The following is a 26,733-nucleotide window of genomic DNA, read 5'->3' as shown; positions in this document are numbered from 1 at the left end:
CCCACAGCACACACATGACTGAGTGTTGCAACCACGATGTATCGTGATTGGTACACTACCTTGTACAACGGGTACAACGTGTACTGAATGCTACTGAATTCGCATCATGACTTCAGTGTCAGATTTAAAGTCAGGCAGCGGCAGTGGTACGTGACCTCTGACCTCAGAGATCAGTGGGGCTCAAAGCGCAGCACTGAGCCGGAGCAGAACAAACGCGGTTCGGGTGGTTGCAGCTTTGCATCTTGTCCATGTTACTACTTTGATGGGAGGATAAATCGCACGTCGTTATGTAACAAAAGACTCTTGTCCGTTGCGTAACGACGGTGCCTCCGCCCCTCGCCCCGCGCATGCGCAGCGGCTGCGTGCGCTCCGCCATTGAGGCAGCCACGATCAGGAGGACGGGGTCAGAGGCACTTCTTCTCCGACCGCCTGCAGCCGCACGCTTCTCCAGCATTCACACCGCGACTCCGGGCTCCAGCCACCGCTTCTCAAAGCCTGACTCACACCCGTCGAGACTCCCGTGGGTGAATCCGCTCGTCAGCTGCGTGTAGCGCCACCACTGAGGACCGAGTGTCTTTTTTCTTTTTAAAACCAGACTGTGATAGTAACGGGCAGCCCAGCTAGCAGCAGCTACTACGAGGCTACAGCGGGCTAGCTGACGTTAGCTAGCGCCCTGGCTAGCTAGCTAGCCGCACACGAGCTGAGCAGTGCTCGCTGGTGGGGGCGGGGGCGGGGGGAGGAGGGCGGTGTGCCTACAGCGTCGTTTGATGGATCCGAGGATCGCCTGGTTTCAACCAGAACAACGCGGACCCGCTAACAACCTGTGGATGCAGATCTGGGAGACGACCCAGGGGCTCGGCTACTTGCACGTTAATAACAGCTACAGCAGCGGATCGCAGAAAGCTAACGTCAACGGAACCGTCCTCGGCAGCAGTAACGGGGCGCTCGACTCCAACACCGCCGGCAGCGGGGAGCCAGGGGCCAGGACCCAGGGGATGTCGTCCTCAACGAGGGACGGAGGAGTAATGGAACAGCGGGACTTTATACCTCTGGAAACCAATAACAGCAACTACAACAACCGAGCGGCTGGCAGGGGCGGTGTCGGCGTCGGAGGGGGGCAGCAGGGCAGCGGGGTCGCCGTGCTCTGGAGGGGGCTGACGGACGCACACCCCAACAAAAGGAAAAGAGACAACAAAGCCAGCACTTTCGGATTCAATGCCAGCCTCTTGAACAGCGGCCCCGACACGGGAGGCTACGATGGCTACACGGGCACGCCGTGGAAAGTCAGGAACTACTCGGAGGGAATAGTTGGGTAAGAGAGTTCATTAATGTCTATTCGGTCTGAATCACGTTGCTGGTAGTGGAGGCACTCGCTCTCCTCTCAAGCCCTCATAGATCGCCCTTTCTGCGGAGCTGTGCACAGTGGATCCCTCTGTGGGGTGTGTCAGGCTGTTGACAGGACATCCCATGGGAACTAGCAGTTGATTCACTGATATCTAACCAGCACCTGCAGGCTGACATAACACATGGAGACGATTGTCCGTGTCGCCACACCCACTTCTTCATCCCCACCCACTGATTTCACAGTTGCATAACTTTGTGTACTTTGTGCACCAAAAATGATCCGTCAAAAGTAGGGTAGGGATAAAACATCACCTAGCTTTATTTGGTAGGGTTAAGGTGCTCATGAGTTGGTTTCAAGCAAACTCTGAGTGCTTGTGGAGAAGTCGCACCTGAAAAGGTGTTTGAAAGTTTGTCTTAAACAAGTACAAGAACATCATTGTGGAATTAAAAAAACATCGGTCAGCCATACATTAGCAAAATACAAACATACACACTTTGATATTTCAGCTTTTAGTTTTTCTTGTGGTTTTTGAATAAATGTTAGAAGGATGGAATACAGTCATTGTTTCAGGCCTTTGGGTATTCCTATATAAATTGAACATTGAGGAACAGTAACACTTACCATTTGAATCTGGGCCGACTTGTATTGTAATGTTTATTAATGGGGCTACAAAGGTCGCTGCTTTATTGGTCTTCCTTAAGCCCACATGGATTGGGCCTGCAGTATCGCAGAGGCAACCAGCGGCAAAAGGAGTTTAACTAAACTTTAATTCTGTGTTGTGAGTGAAAGCCTGCATGCTCGCTATGAGCTTAAGTTTGTTTTTCAATAATGTACAAGAAAAAAGTAAAGAATATAGTTGTGATACTGATGACCAATGGCAGTCAGAGAACTTCAGTCAGGTGATTACACTAAAGGACCGTAGGACACACAGCCAGTCAAGGGTAAGAAAACACGCTGGCAACCTTACAGCAAGACGAAGAGTTAATTTGTTTAGCTGTATTTGGCAAAACATTATGAAAAATGGCTTGTAGTTAAAGGTAATACTACCAAGGATGTGGAGTAAAGTATGAAGCACAGTGCATGCACCCAGTTAAGTTTTATTGCAGATCATCTGCAGTCACACATTTCAGCTGGCACCCAGACCTCAGCACAGTGGTCCAGTGGCCCCTCGTGTGAGTCCCTGATTTATCTTTATAGCTGTTTTCAGACATGACCTGTGGGTAACGTCCAGAGAATTGGGTCCAAAGTTTACCCAGAGTTTTCCTTTCACACACGCAGCAGGAGGTTCTCTACACAGACGCGTTCACAAAAGCAACAAATCCTCAGTATTATTCAGGCGAGAGGTGGTGCAGCAGGCGGAAGCAGGAAGTGACGTATTATTTCCGCAGCGGAGATCACATGGTTTTCTTTACAACACACAGACACTGGTGTCAGCTCTTATCACCGGCAAACAAATCTTTGCCGGTGAGATATGTCGTCTTTTAGTTTTATCATTTCGGAACCTGTTGTGTGTTAGAAGCATCATCAAGCTCCCCAACTCACTTGTTGTGAATCCCTGCTGTGTTCGACATTCATACTATTCATATTCATACATGTTATTTTACAGTGCCCACTACAGTTTAAGAGTATGGCTTGTGGTAGATTGTACACTAAGTATTGCGTTAGTGCTCACAGAGGTGGAGATTTGGCTCATGTCTCATCAAACTAATTTGTGTATCAAAGTGCCTGTACAATGCTTGTGCTTTACTCCATCATGAGGAAGTAAAGCTGTGGTCAGTGATAACAAGAGTTCATATTGGAAATTGAACCTAGACGCTAACAGAAACTTATCAAAACAGTGTAAACTATGACTCAATGCTCAGCAATTGATGGGGTGTGACAGGGCAACACAGAATACGTGAATTCAGGCGTTTTTTGGCAGAGGGAAGATGTGGATCATACTGAGCAAACAGATAGCTTAAGAAAATGTAAGTAATACCACTAGTGTTTTGTTACTTATTAAACAGTGGATTTTTCCTTATTTAAGATATTGTCAATGATGGCATTCACTCACACTACTCCGCTCCTCCGCTCCCTTCACTGGTTACCGGTGGCTGCCCGCATCCATTTCAAAACATTAGTACTTGCGTACCGTGCTGCGAACGGATCAGGTCCAGTGTACATCCAGGACATGGTCAAACGTTACACCCCAGCCCGTTCACTCCGCTCTCCTTCGGCCAATCGGCTTGTTGCTCCCTCACTGCGAGCTAAACACTCATCAAAATCACGACTGTTTGCTGTCCTGGCTCCTAAATGGTGGAACGAGCTCCCCATGGACATCCGGACATCAGAAAGTTTACACATCTTCCGCCGCAAACTAAAAACACACCTCTTCCGACTATACCTCGAATAACATTTTTAAACAAACAATTTAGTAGCACTTAAATGGCACTTACTTATAGCACTTTGTAGTTTTGCTTTTTTGAAGAAATTGTACTTTCTTGATTCTTGTTGTTCTGGGTTTGTACCCTCATGGTTGAATGCACTTATTGTAAGTCGCTTTGGATAAAAGCGTCAGCTAAATGAAATGTAATAATAGTAATGTAATAATGGCATTTAATGTGATCACAGTGGCCAACCACAAACTACAGTTGTACCTGGTAGAGCTCATAAATCTGTCAACGACAAACAATCCAACATTTCTGTCTTGGTTTCATAACAGGGAAAGGAAAGGGAAAGTAGTCTGATAGTCTGTACACAATGTTTACACACATAGATCTGAACACCATGAATGTGTCAGGTGTATATTTTTACATAAAAGATCCCTACAACATTTTCACAGAAATTTACTATAATATTAAGTAATTTAAGAAGATCTGCACAAAACTGTATTTGGTTGTTTGCTGGCCCATGTCCCATCTCTCCAATAAGTTTAGTGCAAACCGTTTTAGTACTTTTTGCATTATCCAGCTGATATACAAACAATCAGACATAAGTGACAAACTAACTAATTATATGCAGCCAGCCAAAAAGCTAAAGGTGCTCAATGCGTAGCAGGACACTATCAATTCTCATAAATTAGTTTTTGATTAATAGTTTAACATTTAAAGATTCATGGCATAGGGTGGAAGGATAGCAGCATTGTAATCAATCTGCCATTTCAAGCCTAGACTTCAATATAGTCGTGGGTGGCTCTCTATACAATGACAGTTATAACTAGATTTAAGAAATAAAAAAATATGTCTTGCTTACAATATCTCAATAGTGTATATTGAACCATAGCCACTGTATCATTACACGGTCCTATAGTATTAAGGTGCAATATGATTCCCTGGCATTGTTACCTTTGTCCTAGGGCTGGGCAATTAACAGAAAATGCATCGAAACCTAAATGTTTAACCTCTAACCGACCTTATTTGGGGTGGGGTGTGTTAGGGTTCATTACTTGAGGTAAAAGTTTGAAATAATCGTGATTATTGATTTAAAGTCATATCGCCCAGCCCTTCTATGTCCTTTCGTCAGCTGTGTTCTTTTAGACATGACAACTGGAGAAAAATATTTTTGTGGCTGTTGTAAAGGCCTTTTAGGTGCAGAGCTCTGCCCCCTCCCCCAGCTCGTTCTGTCGGACGTGTAAATAAGCAGAACACCAGAGTGTGGAGCTCAGTCTGATCCTCATTTATAGTAATATGGAAGCCCTGTGTTTGCTTTAAGCACATTCCTTGGTGATTAGCGTGGCTAATACCAGAACCTGAACCTAAAAGCATTGATCACACTCACCACCACTGATGACTCTGTCTAAACTCATGCTAGTACTTCACAATGCCATGACGTGCCATGGCATTACAAGCTATTTCGAAATGTAGAGACCTACAGGATATATTTTCATATGGCTGTAAAGGCTGTGTTATGTTAATTCCACAGTTAAATCTCCCCTCTTAATACACGTTTTTGTTTCTTAGGTGATGCTGTGTGAGAAATGTATAGAAAAGTGGTAAATGTTCAGTCGGTTTTGGACAGTTGATTTACAGGTTCACAGCATTACTAAATGGTGAAAGCAGAAGTGGAAAAGAAGCAATAAAACGTCATAGTCCTGTGGCAGGGCGACTGGTGGAGATCTTCCTCCCTAGCTAACTTTAGTAAGTTAAATAAAGAGCTTGTCTTAGTGTTGGTTAGCAAATGTTTTGAAATCAAAGAAATTGAATATTGCGAGTTTCTGTGATCAGCCCGTTTTTGCCATTTAGTCTTGTGTTGCCCTTTTTGTACTGCTCAACATTGGGATTTGAGGCATAAACTTAAATTTGATGTCTCTGTCAGGGTGAGTGACTTGGGGAGCAGGGAAATGTAACCCAGAGGATCATTGCTGCAGTTCATATGTTAAGAAGGTAAAAAAAGGGTGAAGGAGGGGTGTATGTTGTAGTGCATTTTTCCATGAGACAGTCTGTACACTATATTTGGCCATGGGGGTTGGCTAGAGGGACGCAGGCATGTGCTTATTTGTGTTTTATGCTCCTCCAGTCTTTCTGGAACTGAGTAGGTCCAAGCAAACAGCCCACATCAGGATGGAAAAGGACCGGTGTTTATATGCTCCACACGGCCTCACTCCCACAAAACAAAGCCAACCCTCGGAGAGAAACCCGAACCCCTTCTTTGTCTGTCCAATCAGATCGGGAGCTCTAAGGGAGTGTTTTTGCCCCCATGTTTTCTGGCCTTGTAGAGCAGCTATTTAGATTCTTCATAATGGGCACAGGAAGTCAGCGTAGCCTCGGAGAGCTGTGGCCTGTTTCTGCCCCGCTGAACTGTGCTCTGATCTGGATTTTTATTGTGTAGTCAAGATGCAAAATTCCAGTCATTTTACAACAGTGAGGCATTGTGAGAGAATCTATTCAGAGTGATGGTGGATGTACTACAGGGTCTGTTTTTCTGCATTGGAGCTGGACAGTGTAAACTGATATTTCCAAGTAAAGGAGACACAAATCTAGATAAACACTGGAAAAACTTGCCATGCTAACATAGAGACAAGTGGTAGTTTGATGCATTTATATCCCAACAAATGGTAGTAGCCTGGTCTCATCAGCATTCATGTAAATGTAGTACCTAATTGAGTTAATTTGAATTGAATGGCTGCTTTTACTGGACTAGCTCAGGACAGCAAACTTAATTTTTAACTTTCAACTTCCTTCAGCTTTGTCCCATGAATTCATGGTAACAGCTTTTAAATGGGGGTCATCACTAAGTAGCATCCAAAATGGTGAAAACCAGTGTTTAAGATAGTGTAGTTTTATACTCCTCTTATTGAATTTAAAATTTCAGGGCACAAACCTTGTGAAAAATTGTTCCAGTCCCAAAACACACATTTAGTTAAATTCCCATTTAGATGAAATGTAGGAAACAAGTGAAAATAGCTGACTAAGAGCAGAATTATAGTTACCTTAATTATTTCTTAGTTTAATAAAAAAAAAAGCACTGTTCTGTTTCTCTTGTAAGTACATACTTTCATATATAGCACTTCATTTATTGGTTGTAATGGGACTTACACAGGACTCGCTCATATGAATTGAATGAAGGAAACTTATTAATGGGACAATGTTAATGTTGTGTGTCCCAAGCATGAAATTGTGATCATGGTCATTTTGACAATTGTGCTGGTACCAAGATTTGGGAACACCCACCGTCAAGTGTTTACACAATGCATGTGTGAGTCCTACTCTATGGTATCAAAAATGATTAGTAGACATAATTAGACAGTTTAAGACTGATAGTTCACTGAGAGGTTTTTTTCTTTTAATTTATAGACTTTTACATGAGACTCAAGTGTTTTTCTGTTGTGCACAAGGGCACCTGAACTTAAGTTGTTGGGTCCCAGATCCTTCTTCAATCTCCTGCGTACTTTATTTTGCTAGCCAGTCTGTGAATACATAGCATTAGCCTCTGCTCATTCCTTGCCACTTCTTCACTTTAGTCACACGTCTTCACATGCTGTGAACGTCCTGTTCATGTGAAACAATTTGACCTTTATGGTCGTAATGACAGGGTTGGCCTGCGCTTGATTAATTTCCGCAGGGTCCTGTGTTGGCAGCTAGTTTGGAGTGGTGAAGCTGAACATCACTTGCAGGCTAATGAAATGTGTGGTTAATCGCTCACTGATGAGCAGCCCTGGCCCACTGTGTTATTGCCATTTATTGCCGTTGTCTTCCGGAGATTTATGACTCCCAGCACAAGTGCACAGATAGCACCTCTGTGACTGAAGCTCCATTATTAGAACTGTGGTTCATCTTGCCTTTACTGTCTTTGACATCTAAGTCACGTCCCTCTCCCGATTGCTCTGCTGGCTGGCTTTTGGTCAAAGCATGTGTAAGCCTGTGTGCGGAGAGGAGCGCTCCGCATGCTGCTCCTTTGGACTGTAGGTGAAACAGCACGTGTGGGCAGCTATCCATAACTCGGCCTTCCCATGTGTAGTGAGGAATGTTTTCTTTTTTTTCCTCTTCCTGTCCAATACAAACCCTTCCCATACTTCAGACTGATGCAGTCAGCATTGCAATACACACCATTCTTTCTTTTTTTTCCACAGCCTGTGTTCAGCCTGTGACCTTCTGAGCTTGTTTACAGAACCAAAAGGCTTTGAGAGTTTCCGTTTTGCAGTAGTCCATGTTGTGTTTTTTACTTTAGTGATAATGTGTTAGTGTTGCCACAAAATTGCATATAATATCACATTATTACAAATAGGGGTGGGAATCTCTAGACACCTCACGATTCGATTCCCATTCAAAGGGCTAAGATTCCATTAACACAGTGATAAAAAAATATTTTATTATTCTTTTATTATCACTGTGACTACTAGAGGTGTGCATCTTCAGTGATTTGTCCTTCATAAAACTTATTTTAGACTGTTACTGTTATTACAAGTGTGCTGTAATTTACAAAAAAGGTTTTCAATTCAAAAATCCGAATACGACAGTCAGTCTATATCAGTGGTCAGTGCTCTCCACATTGAGTTGACAGTTTAGACCTGTGTGCTGCCTCTTTAGCCTTTACTGTATCAGGGAGGCCCCCCTGGGGAGCATTGAGGTGCATTTCACTCAGAACTGATCTTTTATAAAACTGCTGAATTAATATTTGTGTTCCTGGATAAACGGGGCATTAGTTCTTCTGCAACAAAGAAGTTCAAACAACTCTGCCTTGTGATAATCTTTGGAAAGTACTTCTTTCCTGTGTGTGTGTGTGTGTGTGTGTGTGTGTGTGTGTGTGTGTGTGTGTGTGTGTGTGTGTGTGTGTGTGTGTGTGTGTGTGTGTGTGTGTGTGTGTGTGTGTGTGTGTGTGTGTGTGTGTGTGTGTGTGTGTGTGGGGCTCACAAAAACTGATAAGCACATGTATTTAGTTATTAATCAATGGAGTCGGATTATGAAATCCAAATTGTTCCGGTCACTTTAACCCTGCTGTCTTGGCTGTGTGTAGCAGATGAAGTACGTGTCCGCAGTGCGCACATGTTTAAATATGTGCCTCAACAAAAAGTAAACGTCAGTACTGTTCAGGTCCTAATTACTTCTGATTAGTGTCAGCGTTTATTTGTGTATAAGTGTAAAAATGAGTGCAGGTCAGCGGAAGATTGGAGGGATGACACTCAGACAGGAGATTCTGACACGGTAAAAGAAGGCCGGACCTTTTAATGTGCGTCTGTCCTGAAGCAATGGTGGTTATAATTATGCAGCGGCAGGATATTGCAAAGAAATGAACATGAATCGATTATGTTCTGTCTCTGCATCGATGCAGAGTCTTCCACAAACAAAAGTATCTTACTACACATGTCAAGAACATTCCAACTGTGGTGTGTATTTTTAAAGGGACTGGTGTGACCACATTTATAGTCCCACTGTTCCTGTTCCTACAGAACCTTGCTCCATCCCTCAGGCACGAGCATGCCCATCACCAGCAGTCAGCTGTCTTTTGGCTGAGGTGTAACTGGAGCTGTTTTGACCCAGTGCCCCCCCTCCTATATCAGTTCATTGATGAAACATTAATGAATCTTCCATCTGCAAGATGCTAACACCTCTGCATCTGTTTGATGCTGTTCTCATTTTAACAAAACGTGTGTGTGATGCCACTTGTTTGCCTCCTGGCAACTCTGAAAACCTGAAGCTGTTGTTGGTTGGTGTAAAGGTTCTGTGGACACAGCAGTGTCACATTACACATACACACACTCACACTATTCACTTTTGTTGCAAAAGTTGTTATGGTACACAATTTCAAGCCCTTGTGAAAATAGAAATTGTGTTTCATCACCACCACTCTGATCTAATGCAGAGCAGTGGAACATTGACTCTGCTCAGACCTGGAATTAACATTCGTCTTGAGTGATCTGATGGTCAGAGCTGGTCAGCGCAGGTCAGTACTGGTCTGAATGCACCCAAGTGTTTCCTCAATGCGTCCCGGGCCACATATGAAGGGTCGTCTACTTCACTGACATCCTCTCACCCAAAACAGACACAAATGATTATTTGCAGGAGACACATTCAGCCCACATTTCAATGTTGGGTGAACAGGCAAGCTTAGCGTTGTCCACTTGTGATCACATTTCTCAGGACAGACATTAATACCAGGTCTGAACAGAGCCACAAGTGTTTCTATTTGAGTGTTATGTCTCAATGCTCTTACAGCACGTCAGTTTTTACGATTTCAAATTCATTTGACAAACACCTTTGTACCCCAGGGCCAACATTTCTGAACAGTCAGCGAGTGGTGCTCAGTGTGATGTGACTGCAACCTCTCTCTCCTTCACCCTGCCCAACTTAACAGATGGCTCTCGTTCACATGAAGGCATTTCAGCACCACACCCAGTCCTCTTCCTCTTCCTCCCTCACTCTCCATTTTTCTGTTTCACCTCATGATCGAGTCTGGCCTTTTTATCTTTTTTCATTTCTTTCAAACTTTCCCCGTCTCTCTCATCCTGGCACATATGCTCATATTTTCTCTTTCTACCACATTCCCATTCGTCCTCCTTTCAGCTGCCTGGAGGCCAGATTATGCCTCTCAGATTGAGGTGTTGCAGTGCCTTCATGAGGTGGCTCAGTAGGAATGTCAAGCTTCCTCCTGAAGCTCATTGTAACACACTAGTACATTATGCAAAGACTTGATGAAATCCTTCAAACGGTTGAGAAAAAGGACTGCATGAACTCAGAGTAGAGGCCAACTTGGCTAAGTAGTAAGAAAAGACATGACTTCTTTGTTCATCTAAGAGTAGCATGTTGAAAATGTGATTGCTTTGAACTAAGTTGTGTACTGGTGTTATGAGTTACAGCAAATAATGAGCTGATTGTGTTTTTATATAATGAATGCATAACTCTGTCTGATAATACACAACTCTCATGTAGCCTTGGTCACAGTGCTTCAACTATTAATTATGAAATGGATTAAACTCTGCTGACACTATTTAGTCTTTCATAGCACGCCTTCATCACCTTTTCCTCATCTGGAAAATGATCTGGCCAAACGATCCTGTAGTGTGAGGGGTTTACAGAGATAATCTTAATGTCACCGAGTGGATCGGAGCCTCTTGTGCAAGTATAAAAGAAACAGCGATTGGGCACAAAGAGCGAGCTGACCAGGAAGCGTCACCACCCAGACTTTGCATACTTGTGTTTAGAGCCAAGACATGGCTGCCTACAGATTTAAATAAGGCTGTTGTTTCCTGTACCAGGTGGACAGTTAAAAAGGAGGACAAATAATACACAAACAAGTGCAACCAGCTGACGACACCGACATTATGCCTCCATGTTTGTTTTTATTCAGAAGTCACGCTTAAAGTTCCAAAGTCCACCCAGAAATTGGTTTAATGCTAAGTGTTTGGTCCTGCATCTCGACTGGATCCTTGAATGTTAATTCTCAGGATTAAAAGAAAAGAAAAATGTCTGTGGTCTCCCATGTTTTTAAAATCAGTTAAGATTAGAAAATGCTCTAGTGTGCAGCAGGCATTATCTGCAAGATCTCTAGCAAATATAGGCAACCAACAGAAGGTATCACAGGGAACATTTCAGTAATCACGTCAGAGGGGAATGTTTGGAAAGTAGCAGTGCTTAAGCAGAGAGATAGTGTTTTTCCCTCTCCAGAAGCTGGAGTTCTCCTGAAACCTGTTCCACAAGATTACATAACATTACTACTGCATGCAAGTGGGATAATCTGATTGTGCCAAGGGTACATGTTCCTTCTAGGCAGGCCCAAGACTGAGACGCTATTAGATTCAAAACAAGGTGGGGCATAAGACATTTCCTCATATGATGACAAGGGAGCAGCAGTGGACTGTTTTCTGTGAAATGAAACCTAGTGGTGCTGTTGTGGAGGAGGGATCCTCTTAAAATAGGTTTTGGTTATAATGCACTGTAATGGAAGCACTCAAAGTGCGTTGGACCTTAGTCAAATGGGGTCATGACTGTACCAGACCTCTAAAATCCCTCAGTTCAATTACAGCACATGAAATTAATTCAAATAGTTAAGCTTTTGGCAGAGGTGTCGTAATGATACAGAGTGGATTCACAGAGAACTATGTTCCTTCGACCATGAAATGATGACTAATGCAGATGAGTTTCTGTTACTCTTAAATGAAAGCTAATGTTTTGTTGTGAGGCTGGAGTCTCTGCTGTGTGCAAACGGAGATTTGGAGCATTTGTCAGCTGCTGTGTTGGAGGAGGGACAACAAATACAAACGGAAACATTTTTCCTCCCCATCCTTGAGAAGAGACAAACAAAAAATTTTAGAGGATAATTCTGGTACTCTTGTAAATCTATCATCTGAGACAAACTGGTGTGGGTGGGACATTCAAGCCATGTCATTGTTGGCCCTTCAACAAAGTGCAATGGGGCTTTCACACCATTCTTGTTTGGTCCGTATATCTTAAAGGGATAGTTCACCCAAAAATGAAAATTAAATCCGATGGAGGGTTGGGTGAAGTGTTTGAGTCCACAAAACACCAATACATTCAAAGTAAATGGTGATTCTTCAAACAACAAAACAACAGAAAACAATATAAAAAGCCTCCATACTGCTCCTGTGGTGTCATCCAAGTGTCCGTAAGCCCGACATTCAAATTCGAAGTTTTTAGCCTAAATGTCCTCTGCTTTCCTCCTCTGGAGCCGCATCAATTAAGTATAGGTAGATTTTGTGTATTTTTTGAATGTGCAGAACAGGACGTGCAAATGTCATACAAAATTCTTATCGAATGTATACCATTTAACAAAGACATGACTTTGGGTTCAGACTTTCAGGTGTGAAGATGCTCTAAGTTTCATGTAATGTGATATTACCACTCAAAGCATTTTGTGATGTAACAAATGCTCAAACATAAACATAATACAGAAACTCAGTTTGCACTGGCCTTCTGTCTTGGTCTGAGCAAAGTTAGTCAATGAAATGAAATCATTCAATTCAATTCACTTCACGTCTTTATTTGTGGTCAGCACTCTGAAGATTTCCCCAAGATAAAAAGCCCCAAATCATTTAATGGATGTCTGTGTGACAGATGGGTTTGTTAAAAAAACTTGCTTACACTCGGAGAGAGAACAATTCTGATACACTGTGCACCACAACTTGTATTGTCGTGGACTTTACACTATGACCAGCTGTTTCCACCCTAACCCCCTAACCCTTCTTCAGTCCTCTATTCATCATCATTTTAAGTAACATCCTGCATTTACATTCAGACTTGTTAGCAGTCAGCTGGGCCACATTCACACCGACAATAGAGATGCATTTAATACACACCCTCAATGAAGCCACTGTCTTGGCACACCCTGAACACGGCCACCTGTCAAAAGTGACATCTGCCAGTGTTGTGAGAATAAAGCTGTAATGATTAGAAGATCAATGGAAAATTTGTAGGTAACAATTTTGGCAGCCAATTAGTTTCCTTTTGATTTCAAGCAACAAGCCAAATATTTTCATGTTTCAGTCTTTTAAATGGTATGATTAGCTATTTTCTATTTTCTTTAATTATTTATAATAATAATAATAACGGTACAAATAATTGTTATATAATCACAGTTTTTGGCTGCGGAGAAGATTGTTTTGCTCTGCAAGTATTTTCCATACATGGTGCTGAAATAATCTAGATTTTACCCGATCCAGGTAGGTCAAGAGTGTTTGTTATATAAAACCTAGACACGCACGCACACGCACTACTCTTTGGGGCGTAGTCCAAACAACAGTCAGTCATTGTTGGTAGCTGCAACTGTTTTTCTGGTCCAGCTTTCTGCGCTATGCTTTGTTGCCTTATTTAATTTATTAAAAAAGTAGAAATATCACTTTAGTTCTCTCTTTAATATGCACGGGGGAATAAGGTTGTTACTGGCCTAATCTGGGATTACATGGGCTGTTTCTGCACATGTGCGTGTGTGCGCCTGCATGTTTGTGCTCTTATTTGTCTGCCCACAGAGACTTGTCCCGGGGTCTATGTTTATGTAGACAAGCTGGTCAGTCAAAAACTCAGCGCGTGTGGGCAGTGTGACCTGTTACAAGGACAAATGTGGTTCTCTTACTTGGCCTGCCTACAATAAGCACCATTTCTTTCTTTTTTTTAAATACTGACATTACACAGGGACCCAGCTGTTTTGCTTTTGCTCTGCCCTACAGTTTACCAGAAACAAATGGTTGTTTTAGGGATGACATTTTGAGCACTGCTTGGCTTCTGGAACACAAAACTCTTGCCCTTTATAGTGTGCTTGTAACTTTTGTAACTTTACATGTTTTTTAATTATTAACTTCCAACCCTATCAGTATTGGCTAAGCCATATAGCTGCGTGAAGGGATATTTTTCTTGCTCTACATAGTTGCAGAAAATGACCTGCAGACATCACAAAATGTGATTGGCCAATTTCTCCAAGAGAAACCTGATAAGTAGCTCATATAACACTATGACAGAACATATCAGGCAGACTAATACAACCAAGCGATGATTTCCCTGACGGGCATGAATCTACCTGTTCCTCCACGGGTAAGCTAATAATGGAAGTATTCAGAGAGCTTCTGGAGACACACACCCTCCTTTTTGTGTAAATTTGTCAAGGGAAGGTTTTTTGGCAACACCTTGTTTCACATTCTGCGGAAACATAAATCCATATCTCAGATTTGCTTATTAAAAAAAAAAGTCTTCATTTGCCTTTCATCGAACTTGTTGAGTTCAGCTGCCTGGAATAGTGACACGCCTCTATCACCGCAGAGGGCAAAGTAAAGCTATCTTTTTTGCAGCATCAATTTCCATTGGCACCACACCAATAACCTTTTGGATAATACACCCCCACTGTCAAACATCTGTAATTTATGTGACTAGAGCTTTGATTATTCAGGATACAGAGGGATGAAACGAAAGGGAGATAGAGAACATGCCCTCTCTTGCTTAATAAAGTACTAGGATAATGTTCTTTTACAAAATAATGAAACCCCAAATTGCTCTTCTGGAGTTTCTTTACATCGAACTAATTAAGCAACTTTCAGTTCAGTCAGAAGATTAAACTAAGCTACTGCAACTGTAGTTTTGTGCATAGATGTGTAAGTATAAAGAAAAGATAGCTAGTAGCAATGCCCTGTCAGTCTGACTCAGTGTGACATCTGTAGCTCTGACTGTTGGTACTCAGTCCCAGTGCAGCCAATATTGTGTCCTTTTAGCTCTGCCATCAGGGGGAACACAGATTAGGGCTGCAGAATGAGAGTAACACCCAGATAGTGTTAATTTTTCCTGTGTCTGTTGTCTTAAATCGATGTGGGACATGGATTTTGACTAGTACTGGTAGCCAATAACCCAGAATTGTCGCATGTCGATGCCACTTCTAACACGTGACAGACGCAAAAAAAGAAAACAAATATCTCCCGGTGGAAAAGCGGTGACACACACAAAGATGTCAAGAGAGTTAATGGGGATAAGAGCCAACAACGGTGTCTGTGTGTTCACCTGGCTGCTCTATCTCTCATCTGAATAAGGGATTTGTTGCCGTTGTGAACGCTGTGTTGTGCATATGTGAAAGGCAAATTCTCCGGATTTTACAGTTCATGTCTGAAAACGGCCGATGTTAACCCTACAATACGACGTGTCCAGGATGAACCCCACCCCTTGCCCAATGTCAGCTGAGATTGGCTTTAGCTCCCCCACAGGACAGCCTGTATAGCTATTGGATGGATGGATGATCTGTTCAGATAGTTAATATCAGTTACACAATCTGACTTGTTGCCTTTTCTTTTTTTTGTCTTATTTCTTCTCATCGTCGTATAATAAGATAGCACCTGCTGAATGTCTATAAATATCTGTATGTGGTTTATATGTTAGCTTGTGTCTCCCTGTCCTTTTCCTTCCACTCTTCTCACCACACTGTCTTTTGTGTGCTTTGCAGGTTAAATGAGGAGATCAATGATTTCTATGACTACATCTCCCCGCGACCAGAGGAGGAGAAGATGAGGCTGGAGGTAGTGGACAGAATCAAGGGTGTCATCCACGCCCTATGGCCCAGTGCTGAGGTACGCATCATCCCCAAAAATGTATTAGTAGGGTGCGACAGACTTGATTTTTTTATGTGCCACTGATAAACGGGGTGAGAATTGCCGGCAGCTATTTGCTACAAAACAAATCTTACCCATAATCAGAAAACTATGCGATGAGGGACACACTGCATCACTGGAGGTTATTTTGTTTTGGCAGAAATAGATTTGTAAAATAGATGGTAAATTATACACACTGAACACAATTTATTTTGGTCTGGTTGAGTTCTTTCAACAAGGTACCGTAATTTACAACTCTCAGGCACCACAGTTATTATAAGAGCGAGGCTGTGTGAGAGATATTGAAGTAATGGCTATAAGCTTCGGCCTTTCATCAAGATTCCTTTTCCGTTATCTCGCTGCTGCACAATTATCTGTTTGGGCCATGGTAATCAGTGCCACCTCAGGCATTTGTGCACCCACTGACTTTGATCGTGCTGATAGAGCAGTGTGTCTGCTCCAAGCTTTGCAGGTCGTAAATTAAGGAGCACAACACAGTACCAGTGCTGGCCAGCTTTATTCCTTTTCCACTATGGACTGAGCTGGGGCAACATGGTCATTCAGGCAGTATGATCAAGTTACATAGTTTCATAAGCAAGACAACAAATCAATACGACTTTCTAGTTAAAGGACATTTTAGTTTTTTCTGTCAGTGCCTATTTAGAAACGTATATAAATTTGAATAAGCAAACAACTCCAATCAAGTCAAGAAAGGCTATTTGGTAGAAGTACGTTCAGGGTACTTCAGACCCGCTCACAGAGACACACTGACGCTGACATCCTTATGCTTCTCACTGTCTACATATGTCAATTTGTTTGTAGACACCACCCCAATATCAACACCGATCACCACATCATCGATTGATACTTTTATTTCTGGGTCAAATCTTTCTTCACAGCTGCGTGCATTCATTCATGCAGCCCATCCTGACTCTGATTTCTCTCTTTCTGTGTGTCTCGCTCTGAAACTCAGACACACACACACACACTGACACACACACACACTGACACAAACACAGTGCCATTGGATGCACCTGTAAATTCAGACTGGGTAAAAACAACATAATTTGGTCTTCACAAACACATGTGACGGTCTTAATTTTTTTCATATAGAGAAGGGAAATTTGTCATATTAGAACCTGCACAGATATTTTTACATATCGCCTACCCCTACTGACAACTAAGATGATATTTAGGTAGTACTGTATGTAATAAGATAGTACTGCTAAGTATCACAGCTGGAATGTCGGTATGTTTATGGACATCATAGCTGCTTGTAGATCCCATTGCATAGATGGTCTCTAGTTTAATTGAGTTTGGGTAAGAAGACACTCACAGGTGATACTGCTGCCGCACAGAGTTGTGATCTTTCCAGGTATATTGAAGCTTAGTAAACGGTCTCATGAAAGCTTCACCATCGTACTTGAAATATCTTAAACTCTTGACCTTTTAGATATTCACGGCCTGCCAGTGATTGACCACACTTAATGAAGGGGTCAAATAAAGGTTTGACTGGATGGTGCCAAGACGAGATAAAACACAGCTCATCTTCGTGACCACCCCCTGTAGTTACTTCACCTTTCACAGAAGTGTTCAGGATTTCCTGTTCATTCATTTGTAAACACGGCTTTGCAATCAGCTTAGCCCTGGACATGTGACTGCTCAATGTGGGACGTAGGGAGAAGGTGTAGGAGAGTTAAGGAAGGGTCAAGGCTTAAGTCTATTTCTGTTTGGATGCCAATTTTTACATGCTCAGCGGGACGTTAAAAGGTGGAAGGTTGAGGATATTTTAGTCACTCTAGTTGCATGCAGATGATTGAGATCAGTGGCTAAAAGGGTTGTTTTGTATGTAAACATCCTGCCATGTTAGATTGGAGTCATTTCATCCATCAGTGAGACACAGAACGGAGAATATTAGCTTGTTTTATTCAGACCATGTACTCAATTCACTTTATTTTTCCTGCTGATCAGTGGTTTTCGTACCACGCCTGTGGAGTTTGGTTTGGTCTTTACACCGACACAATGTTTGGTGGCTGAATAACAATATTTGCATCTCGGAGAACAGGTTTTTATATTGGTAAAGCATAGCAGAGGGAAATCTTAAGAATGCTACCTTGCATGATGATGCAGTCCACCCATGTCATAGTCTTTAAGAAAGAAATGGGTCTATGATAGAAATTGTTAAAGGTTTAGAGCCACATGAAACACGATCAAAATACTGAAGTGTAAGATTTCCTTTTGCTTATTCTACAGGCTGTAACTGTGTGTATTCTCTCCCTCAGGTCCAAGTATTCGGGAGCTTCAGCACCGGTCTCTACCTTCCAACGAGGTGAGTCATTTAGTTTCCTCTTTCTCTTTGCCAAACTGTGCTGCCCTATAGAAAACTCAAATATATTGCAGTGCACTGGTTTACATGGAGAAAATTCTCTTTCTAATTTATCTGCTTTTGTTTAGAGGATAAAGTGTTTCAGTCATTTTAAAAAACTTTATTCTTAGAGAGACCTGTGACCGCTGACAAACCCAGAAACACACTATTGCCTACACACAGACACACACAACAATAGCCTTCCCTCAGCACACAGACACGTCACCTGGATTAGTGGACTCTTGACACCATACTGAGCACTTTAATGGGACTAAGCTGTTTTGTGAATGCATGCATATCATTGGTTGATGTTTCTGTGTCTCTTTATTCCCTGGAATTCCTCGTTAAGAGTTTATTTAGCCATATTTCAGTTACACAAATATGGGTGTGTCTAAAGGTACACATTGCTTTTTCACAAGAGGGAAGTCAAGCCATGTGTGTGCAGTGAACTACCATGAAGAAGATATAAAAAAAACAAACAGTTTTACTGAACATAATCTGAAGAAAATAATAGAAAATGTAACTAATAATGCAACTACATGTGCTTTTCACATGGAACATTACAAACTGTTGCTATGTGAGGGGAAAATAGTTATGGTCCAACATTGTAATTTGTCTTGAGTAACTCTTGTATGTTTTTCCCCCAGTGACATTGACCTGGTAGTTTTTGGGAAGTGGGAGACGCTGCCGCTCTGGACACTGGAAGAGGCGCTGCGCAAGAAGAATGTTGCAGATGAGAACTCTATTAAAGTTTTGGACAAAGCTACGGTAGGAATGTTGTCACTTGCACGTGTGTATCTGTGTAGTTGTGTATATACACTGTGTTGCTAAATTAGTTTTTGTTCGTAATTGCCCCAAAAAACATAATTAATAATAATTCTCGCTGCAGGGGCCCTTGGTTTGAATCTGGCCTGGGCCTTATGCTGCATGTCACCCCCCTCTCTCTCCCTTGTCGTGTATCTCTCCACTGTTGTTATGAAAATAAAGTTGAAATGCCCCCCGAAATCTTAAATCTTAAATTAATATGTAATTTGCTGTCAACTTTGGGTTTCACTGTACTTTGGATTTTGTGACATCCATAATCATATCATGGTATGTGCTTGTGAGCAGCTCTTTGCTTAAGATCCCTTGCCTTATCATGTTTTCAAACCCCTCCCAACCTTCTGTGAGAGATTGGTCTTGATTTGAAACCGTGCATAGATTAGATTTTCCTTCCTTTTTGAGTTTATTTCATTTCAGGACTTATAGGATTTGACTAAAGCTTTATCTTTGTGTGTCACATTTTCGCTTTTGTTTGGGATTTTATAGAGCAGATCAGCACTCTTAAATCTTTGCTCAAGGATTTTGGTTAAGTATTAGTCAGTGGAACGATTATATCAGTAAACGTGGGTTTGTGAACAATTGTGTGTGTTCTTTACTTACAATAGACTCAAAGCACTATTATGATTATGAATGCAGATTTACTTACGGATGTCTTATAGCACAATGTCAGGTTTGTCTTTCTTCCTCTCTGATGTGTGTGTAATATGTGTTTTCAGGTTCCCATCATCAAACTGACAGACTCTTTCACTGAGGTCAAAGTGGACATCAGCTTCAATGTGAAGAGTGGTGTCAAAGCTGCTCGCCTCATCAAGGAATTCAAAGAGGTTTGTTTTACACATTCAGGACTCCACACTGCTGTGTATTCAGGAGCATGTGTAACTTGAGATTTTAAAACAATACATCAGATTAATATTTTCATGTATCTTTGGCATATGTAGCCATCATGGCAAGTAAAATGTACACAATGAGTAATATTGTAGCTTGACTGACTTATACTGTGATATCTGATTAGTGCCCTTCTTATAGCATTAAAAGACAACCTAACATTTTTGATTGTAAGGGTTTCTTGGCAGCACATTTAGGAGTTTATCAGCACATTCAGACTAACTTATTACTCAACAGAGAGTTCATCTAATTCAAAAACACTGTTTTAATGGAGATTCTGTGTCTTGCATGTCATATTCAGAGTATTTATTTTATACCACACTTGAACAACATTGTTGACAAGTAAGAAAAGCAAAAAGATGTTAATTTTGGAACATATCAGGTTCTTACATAGTGTATCAGTGATGAATGGATTTGACTTGAACCTTCCTGTTTTCCTCCAGAGGGTGCTGCAAACATCAACATCTATTCCTTGTTCTGTCCCTCATGTGCCTGTGTTTGATCCTGTAGAAATACCCTGTGCTGCCTTATCTGGTCCTGGTGCTGAAGCAGTTCCTACTGCAGAGGGACCTCAATGAAGTTTTTACTGGTGGAATCGGCTCCTACAGCCTGTTCCTCATGGCTGTCAGCTTCCTGCAGGTCAGACACACAACAGCTCTTCATGTTTTTCACAACTTAGCTATTTGTGTTTAGAGCTTGGTTTCTGCTTAGCTATAACGGATATGGGGCCCAAACAGAAAACTTTACATAATTTTTTGTCATTGGTTTGTTTATTAAGATGTACATGAAATAAATAGGACTCCTGATATATTCACACTGGTGGAAATATAAATGCTGTCAAAGTCATCATCATATACTGGATGTAAACAATGCAAAGACCATCATGTTAGCATAATAGTAATGTTTAACTATCCCATAGACTCTCTTTTTACCACCACGATGATTCTGACATCCACTCTTCTCGTGGTCTTTTTTCCAGCTCCACTACAGGGAGGACGTGTGCAGTCCCAACATCAACATCGGTGTTCTGCTCATCGAATTCTTTGAGCTCTACGGTCGTCACTTCAACTATCTGAAGACTGGCATCAGGATAAAAGACGGAGGTTGCTACGTTGCCAAAGATGAGGTTCAGAAGAATATGATGGACGGCTACAGGCCCTCCATGCTCTACATCGAGGACCCACTGCAGCCAGGTAGGAACAGTGCCAAAAGAATGTTGAATTTTGCCTTTTGTTGTTGTTTTCAGCTTCTCACACATTTCTGACTGTTTGTGTCCAACAGACAACGATGTTGGCCGGAGTTCATATGGTGCCATGCAGGTGAAGCAGGCGTTCGACTATGCCTATGTAGTGCTCAGCCACGCTGTGTCCCCGATTGCCAAGTACTACCCCAATAATGAGACAGAGAGGTGAGGAGCTCATTAAAGAATCTGTCAATTACACGTCAGAGAGAAGAGACGGATACTGGGCTGTGATTAAGGAATATCATCTGATTGCGCTTGATCCTTCACATTGTTCTTCAAAGCCAGTAATAGCTGTATAAACTGTAGTTTTACAGGTGTACCTCCTCTTTTGTTCTATCACAGCATACTTGGCAGAATAATCCGGGTGACACAGGAAGTGGATGAATACAGGGAATGGATCCTGAAGAACTGGGGGAGACCGTCCCAGAATGAGGTGCCACTCAACAGTGAGTTCAAACGCCAACATCTAATATTTTTTCAAGTCTGCTTGAAGCTAAAATTCAAGAAGTCAAATGAGGGCGAAAACTGTTGCTGAATCTGACTCGACCTGACCCTTTGTTGTGTGCATTTCTCTTTTCTCTTTAGGAAATGACGTCACGCTATTCGAGTCTCAGCAGCTCGATGAGTGCAACAACAACGTTCCAGACGACGATGACGACGATGATGTTGTTGTGGTTCTACCGTCGACCCCACACAGCAAAAACTCCTCCAACTCCTCTTCTCCATCCCCTTCACTGCGCTCCTCTCCTTCCTCCTCTCTGCTGTCACCTTCCTCACCGTCTTCCACCTCCAGTTCCAGCGATGCGGTCAGTCTATCACACACACACACACACACACCTACCTTTCAAATATTGCTACGTATATGTACTTATCTGCAGCACTTGAAGCTTCATGAGTGAAAATACTTGCTGAGAAAGCGCTATCAAATAATGTTAAATCATCCATTTCTCTGGTTTTCCCCAGGACTCTGATGGCACACCGTGTAAAACAGCCAAGCAGCAGTCTGGCTGTGGCTCCAGCGTCCACAGAGAAAACTCGGCTGCCGTCAGTAATCACCGAACACAGAGCCACAATACCAGCACTCCATCTGGAAGCAACAAGGGAGGAAAGGTACTGTCAGCCTTAACTTGAACATAAATAAAACAGTTTTAACACATTTTTTTTTTTTCCATGCTAGATAAGTAGCTAATATTGTCATATCTCTTCTAAACCTACAGTCTATACTGTATTTCATACCGTAATCGTGCAGAGACACTGATCCGTTTTTTTGTGCTCTAACCCCAGGCCAGAATGTCTCGCTCCCACCACAAGAGTGGCCACCATGGGCAGCAGAGCTCCTCCTCCAGCACCAAAAGTCATCCGAGCAACAAGCCACATCACCAGGGCAACAGCAAGAAGAGGAAAAATGTTCGGGACTCTACACAAGACGATCTCTGCAGATAGGGGTGACCTCGCCTGGCCTTCCCCCGTCCCCCCGTCCTCGTCTGCAAACTGACTGCCTGTCATGTCCCACTTCTGCTGCCAGACTCCAGCCTCAGGAGGTTGTTAGTAGTATTAAAACCTCTTCAGCATCTGTCTCTATCAAGCTTTTTGAGATGACAAGCAACTATTTCTAGCAGAAAAAATAAGAACAAAAAAAATGAATCGTTATAGGAAATGGGGTTTAATTTCTTGGACCTGAACTGAAATGGCAAGGGATCTATGTTCATTTGCTTCCCTACAGCTTCTTTTAAGGAGCAGTTTTCTTTCCCTCAGTCAGCACCAACATAACATGCCTCTTGCGCCTCCTGCTGTCCAGGAGTGGAGAGGTTGTTTGTATGGAATCTACTCTGGATTGAAACCTGGAGCTACTGGCTGGAAAATAGGATTAAAAATTTTATCAAAAAAAGATGAAAAAAAAGGCAAATGGCTTAAAATGTATAAAAAACTGAAATGTTATGTTTAACAACAGAAAAATATGTGCACAGATTTTTTTAAAGATGGTAACTTACAAATGCAATCAGTGAGAGTGGGACATAACTTATGCATGAGAATTTCTTTTTGTTGGTTGATTTTTCTGTTGGTTTAATCTGTTTTGTTATGTCTAAACAGGTTATACAAGGATTTGTAAAAAAACGCGCCAGAAAAAAAAAAGTTTGAAAAATACAAGTAAGAAAAGATTGTTTATTATGACGTTTTTACAAGATATACCGATTGAAGACATGTAAACATGCACATCTTGCGCCTGCAGCTTTTCGGCCAAAGCCGAGAGCTGGTTCGGGTCCCATTGCCAACATGATCATCAGCATCTACTTTTACTCTTGGTTGCTCTCTGTGAGTGTGCTACAGTGTTAAAAAGAATTCAGCCTTGAGTGAGCCAATGCTCGTATACAGCCCTAATGATGACTGGGTGAGAGATCGTCATCTCGCCTCAATAGCACATTCACACCAGTGTAGAGGCTATAGGACGACAGGTTTAAATTCATATGGGGGTGAAAATGGTTTTATTGAAAAATCCTACACTTGAAAAAAAAAATTGTGTTAAAATATACAACTGTGGATAATGATCTGTTCCTTCGGTAATTTGCCGACTACAAAAATCATTTGTATTTGTTAAATGTATTTATTTTTTTATTAATTATATGAACATAGTATGGATAAATGTATTATTAACATTAGAGCCCATATCTTTTTGAGTCCTATATTTGAAATAGGATATATTTGGGGAGGTGGGCTGGAAACTGGTATATTCAGGTACAGTAAAAATACCACCTTTTTATTTAATTGGGTTGTTTTTTGTTTGATTTTTCTTCCCTGACAGTTGAGTGACCAAGTTACTTTGAAAAGCTTGACAGAGACCACTTTGTCCTACAGTGACAATTGTATTTTAATCTGTGACTGGTCTACTTACTTCAAAAGGGAGCGGATTGTTTTTTTTAATTTAAATTTTATTTTATAAAAGCTGTCATAGCAACAAAAATATATTCAAAATGTCAACCCCCTTCTGTCATTGCAGTAAAACACCTATCCTGTAGATGGAGTCATTGCTCTTGAGTCTTGATCCACACAGAGTTTGGGCTTGTATACTGCATTTGGACGGTTTATCTCTGCATCATTTTCCTGATAATTCCCTGATATTTAAAGTGATCGGGCAGCTGCACATAGAGAACCCGATAAGCTGGGTGCTTGCTGGAGGGAGAGACACACACCAAAGCACAGTGCAACCCCCTGTCCATCTTTACCTTTTGTTCCACAGTGAAACCTAGTAGCCAGCAATAACTACCCACCTGATGATCACTACAATGGCTGCTGCAGCTGCACGGTGTCCACCATCTCCCGTGGTTTGAGACAGCGAAGCACATCAGACTTGCAGCCCGTTATGATAGTGTTGCAATGTTAAGGTTCCGTGCCCCTTTCCCATCACCCCTCAGTGCTACAGCTGCGGTCTAAATGCAGTATATAAACGCTGGTCTTGTGGTAGACAGGACTAGGAGAAGGGTAAAGTTAGCAGCACCACCTGAATGTCCACTGATCATTTCTTCTTCACTGCAGGAAGACTTCACACCAACTGTACTCATCTGAAACGTTGTTTCTCTGCAGCTATTACAATCCATGCAATAAAAACAGTACAATGAATCCACGCGTGCAGGCACCATTCTTTCTGCTTTGAGTTGTTGTATCATAGTGTGGTGATTTTCATAAAGTACAACCACTGGGCTGGTAGTGTATCGGTAACGTGCGCGTCCACGTGTGACAGATGGAGGTGTGGCGTGCTCGCTCCGCGCAGCAGTAGCAGCAGCAGCAGGAGCGCGGGGACCGCAGCACGCTCTCCTCCACCCCGCACCTCCACCTCCAGCTGCTCCCGTAGATCTGTCCGCGGGATGTGACCCGCCCCAGCAGGTAAGACACTGAAAGTTCATTTCATATTCCGATAGCGACCAGGTGTGGAAGCCGGAAGGAGCTGAAACTGATTTTAAAGAGAGGTTAGTTGAGAGCCCCCCAAAAAACGGTCAAAACCCTTGTTTTGTTCGCCGGAAAGAACTCGCTGAGATTCGATTTTTTTTGTTGTTCTGGTTGAGTTTCATTCAAAAGGTTTTTGAAACTGGAGGAACAGTTCAACTTGTTTGTGTGTGTGTGTGTGTGTGTTGGTGTTTCCCCTGCTCTCACCATCCTCACTCCTGGTGTTGCGTTGAGCTCGGTGTGTGTGTGGTTGGACTTCAGGAGCTAAAGCTAACAGGCTCTACGAACACGTTCGAGTCTCAGCGGACAGTGCAGGCGGCAGGTATGTGAGCTCAAGTCCCTCTTTGTTTCCCTCCTGTTTAATCACCATGTGTGAACCAGCCCGGGTGGCCACTGCCTCATGTGCCCTCTTCTTCCCGTGCCTGCTTGAAAACACAGAGGGGAGCAGCGCCCGTGACACTGACAAGTTGAAGAAAACAAGATTTGTGCTAAATCCAAAATATGAGATTAAAAAGACACAATTATGAGATAGAGTCATCGTTTTTGATTTAGTACGTCATCTTTTTTAAGACACCAAGTCATTATATTAAGCTACTAAGTCATTTTGAGTTGGTCATTATTTTGTTATACTAAATCATTATTTTGAGTTAGTAACTCATTATTTTATGTTAGTCAGTTAATATTTTATCTTAATAAATCGTTATTTCAAGCTAGCCATTCTTTTTGAGTTAGGTCATTATTTTGAGACAATAACTCATTATTTTTGAGATTTATTTTAAGATTGTAATCGTTATTTTGGGTCATTATTTTGAGATACTATGTCGATTTTTCTGTAAGACAATATTTTGAGATAGTAAGTCATTATTTTGATTTGGGAAGTCGTTCTTATGTGAAAGTTTCTCATTACGACTTTCAAGATATGTCTTAACAAAATGGACTTCCATTGTCTTTTGCGTCTTTTCTGAGATTATTATTATTTTTGAATACTGATAATTTCCTCGGGGATGTGTCTGTACACAGACACAGCAATGAAACCTGCACACGTCTGCCATGTCATCTTGTGTTGTCTGTTGTCAGTTGTCAGTGACTTCGTGTTCTTCCAAATACGGCCAACCCCAAAATATTTTCAGGGAAGTAAAGCCTTTTATTTAAGTATGTAAAAGTGCAGCCGTGCTGTCTAAGATCCTGCCTGGAATAGTCTCCCTTTATATTTCCTCATAGAACATAAAGCTCATGAGCTTAACAGTGACTCTAACCTGTCATTTCAGAGTCATTAGTGATTTGAGTCTCTTTGTAAAAGGTCCACATAATAAAAAACAGATTGTATTCATATTGGAACAAGAGAACTCGCTTTTTGGATTATAAAAGATGTGGCTGTTACATTACTGGTCTGTCCTTCACTCCCTGCGTCACAGATGGTTTTCAATAAAGAAGGATTTTTGAAATCAGTATTTGACCTAAACCAATCGTACACAGTATGGCCTTGAACATGTCATTGAAAAAGATGCAGACATCCCTGCTGTTTTAATTACTGACAATTAATAGCACGGAGCTGTTTGTTGTACTGCTGCATTTTACTGTGGAGCTTTGCCATGAGATTTTTTTTTTAAATGAATGTTTTTGATGGGGTTTGTGGTTGTGAA

The 26,733-nt window shown here is 41.9% G+C and overlaps 2 protein-coding genes across 5 annotated transcripts in view; both read left to right on the top strand.

Annotated features, from left to right (window-relative positions):
• The first annotated feature begins 349 nt into the window (after positions 1–349).
• Positions 350–24,766, top strand: tent4b (terminal nucleotidyltransferase 4B). Its single transcript, XM_035155240.2, has 12 exons — positions 350–1,312; positions 15,692–15,815; positions 18,119–18,165; positions 18,849–18,969; positions 19,740–19,847; positions 20,419–20,547; positions 20,888–21,101; positions 21,190–21,316; positions 21,494–21,597; positions 21,737–21,957; positions 22,115–22,261; positions 22,436–24,766. Exons 1-12 carry the CDS (start codon positions 768–770, stop codon positions 22,592–22,594), a joined length of 2,046 nt encoding a protein of 681 aa, XP_035011131.1. The 5' UTR covers positions 350–767; the 3' UTR covers positions 22,595–24,766.
• Positions 24,767–24,901: 135 nt separating this feature from the next.
• adcy7 (adenylate cyclase 7) overlaps positions 24,902–26,733 on the top strand; it is a 59,966-nt gene continuing 58,134 nt past the window's right edge. For 3 of the 4 annotated variants that reach the window (XM_035155115.2, XM_035155030.2, XM_035154860.2), the window contains exon 1: positions 24,902–25,030. The gene's annotated coding sequence lies outside the window, so the exon portion shown is untranslated. Of the gene's footprint in view, positions 25,031–25,148; positions 25,413–26,733 lie in introns of those variants that run through there. The other variant, XM_035154942.2, reaches the window with a different exon arrangement.

The sequence above is a fragment of the Hippoglossus stenolepis genome, chromosome 1 (assembly GCF_022539355.2).
Source record: "Hippoglossus stenolepis isolate QCI-W04-F060 chromosome 1, HSTE1.2, whole genome shotgun sequence".
Taxonomy (NCBI): Eukaryota; Metazoa; Chordata; class Actinopteri; order Pleuronectiformes; family Pleuronectidae; genus Hippoglossus; species Hippoglossus stenolepis.
This window is presented reverse-complemented; position numbering and strand designations above follow the sequence as displayed.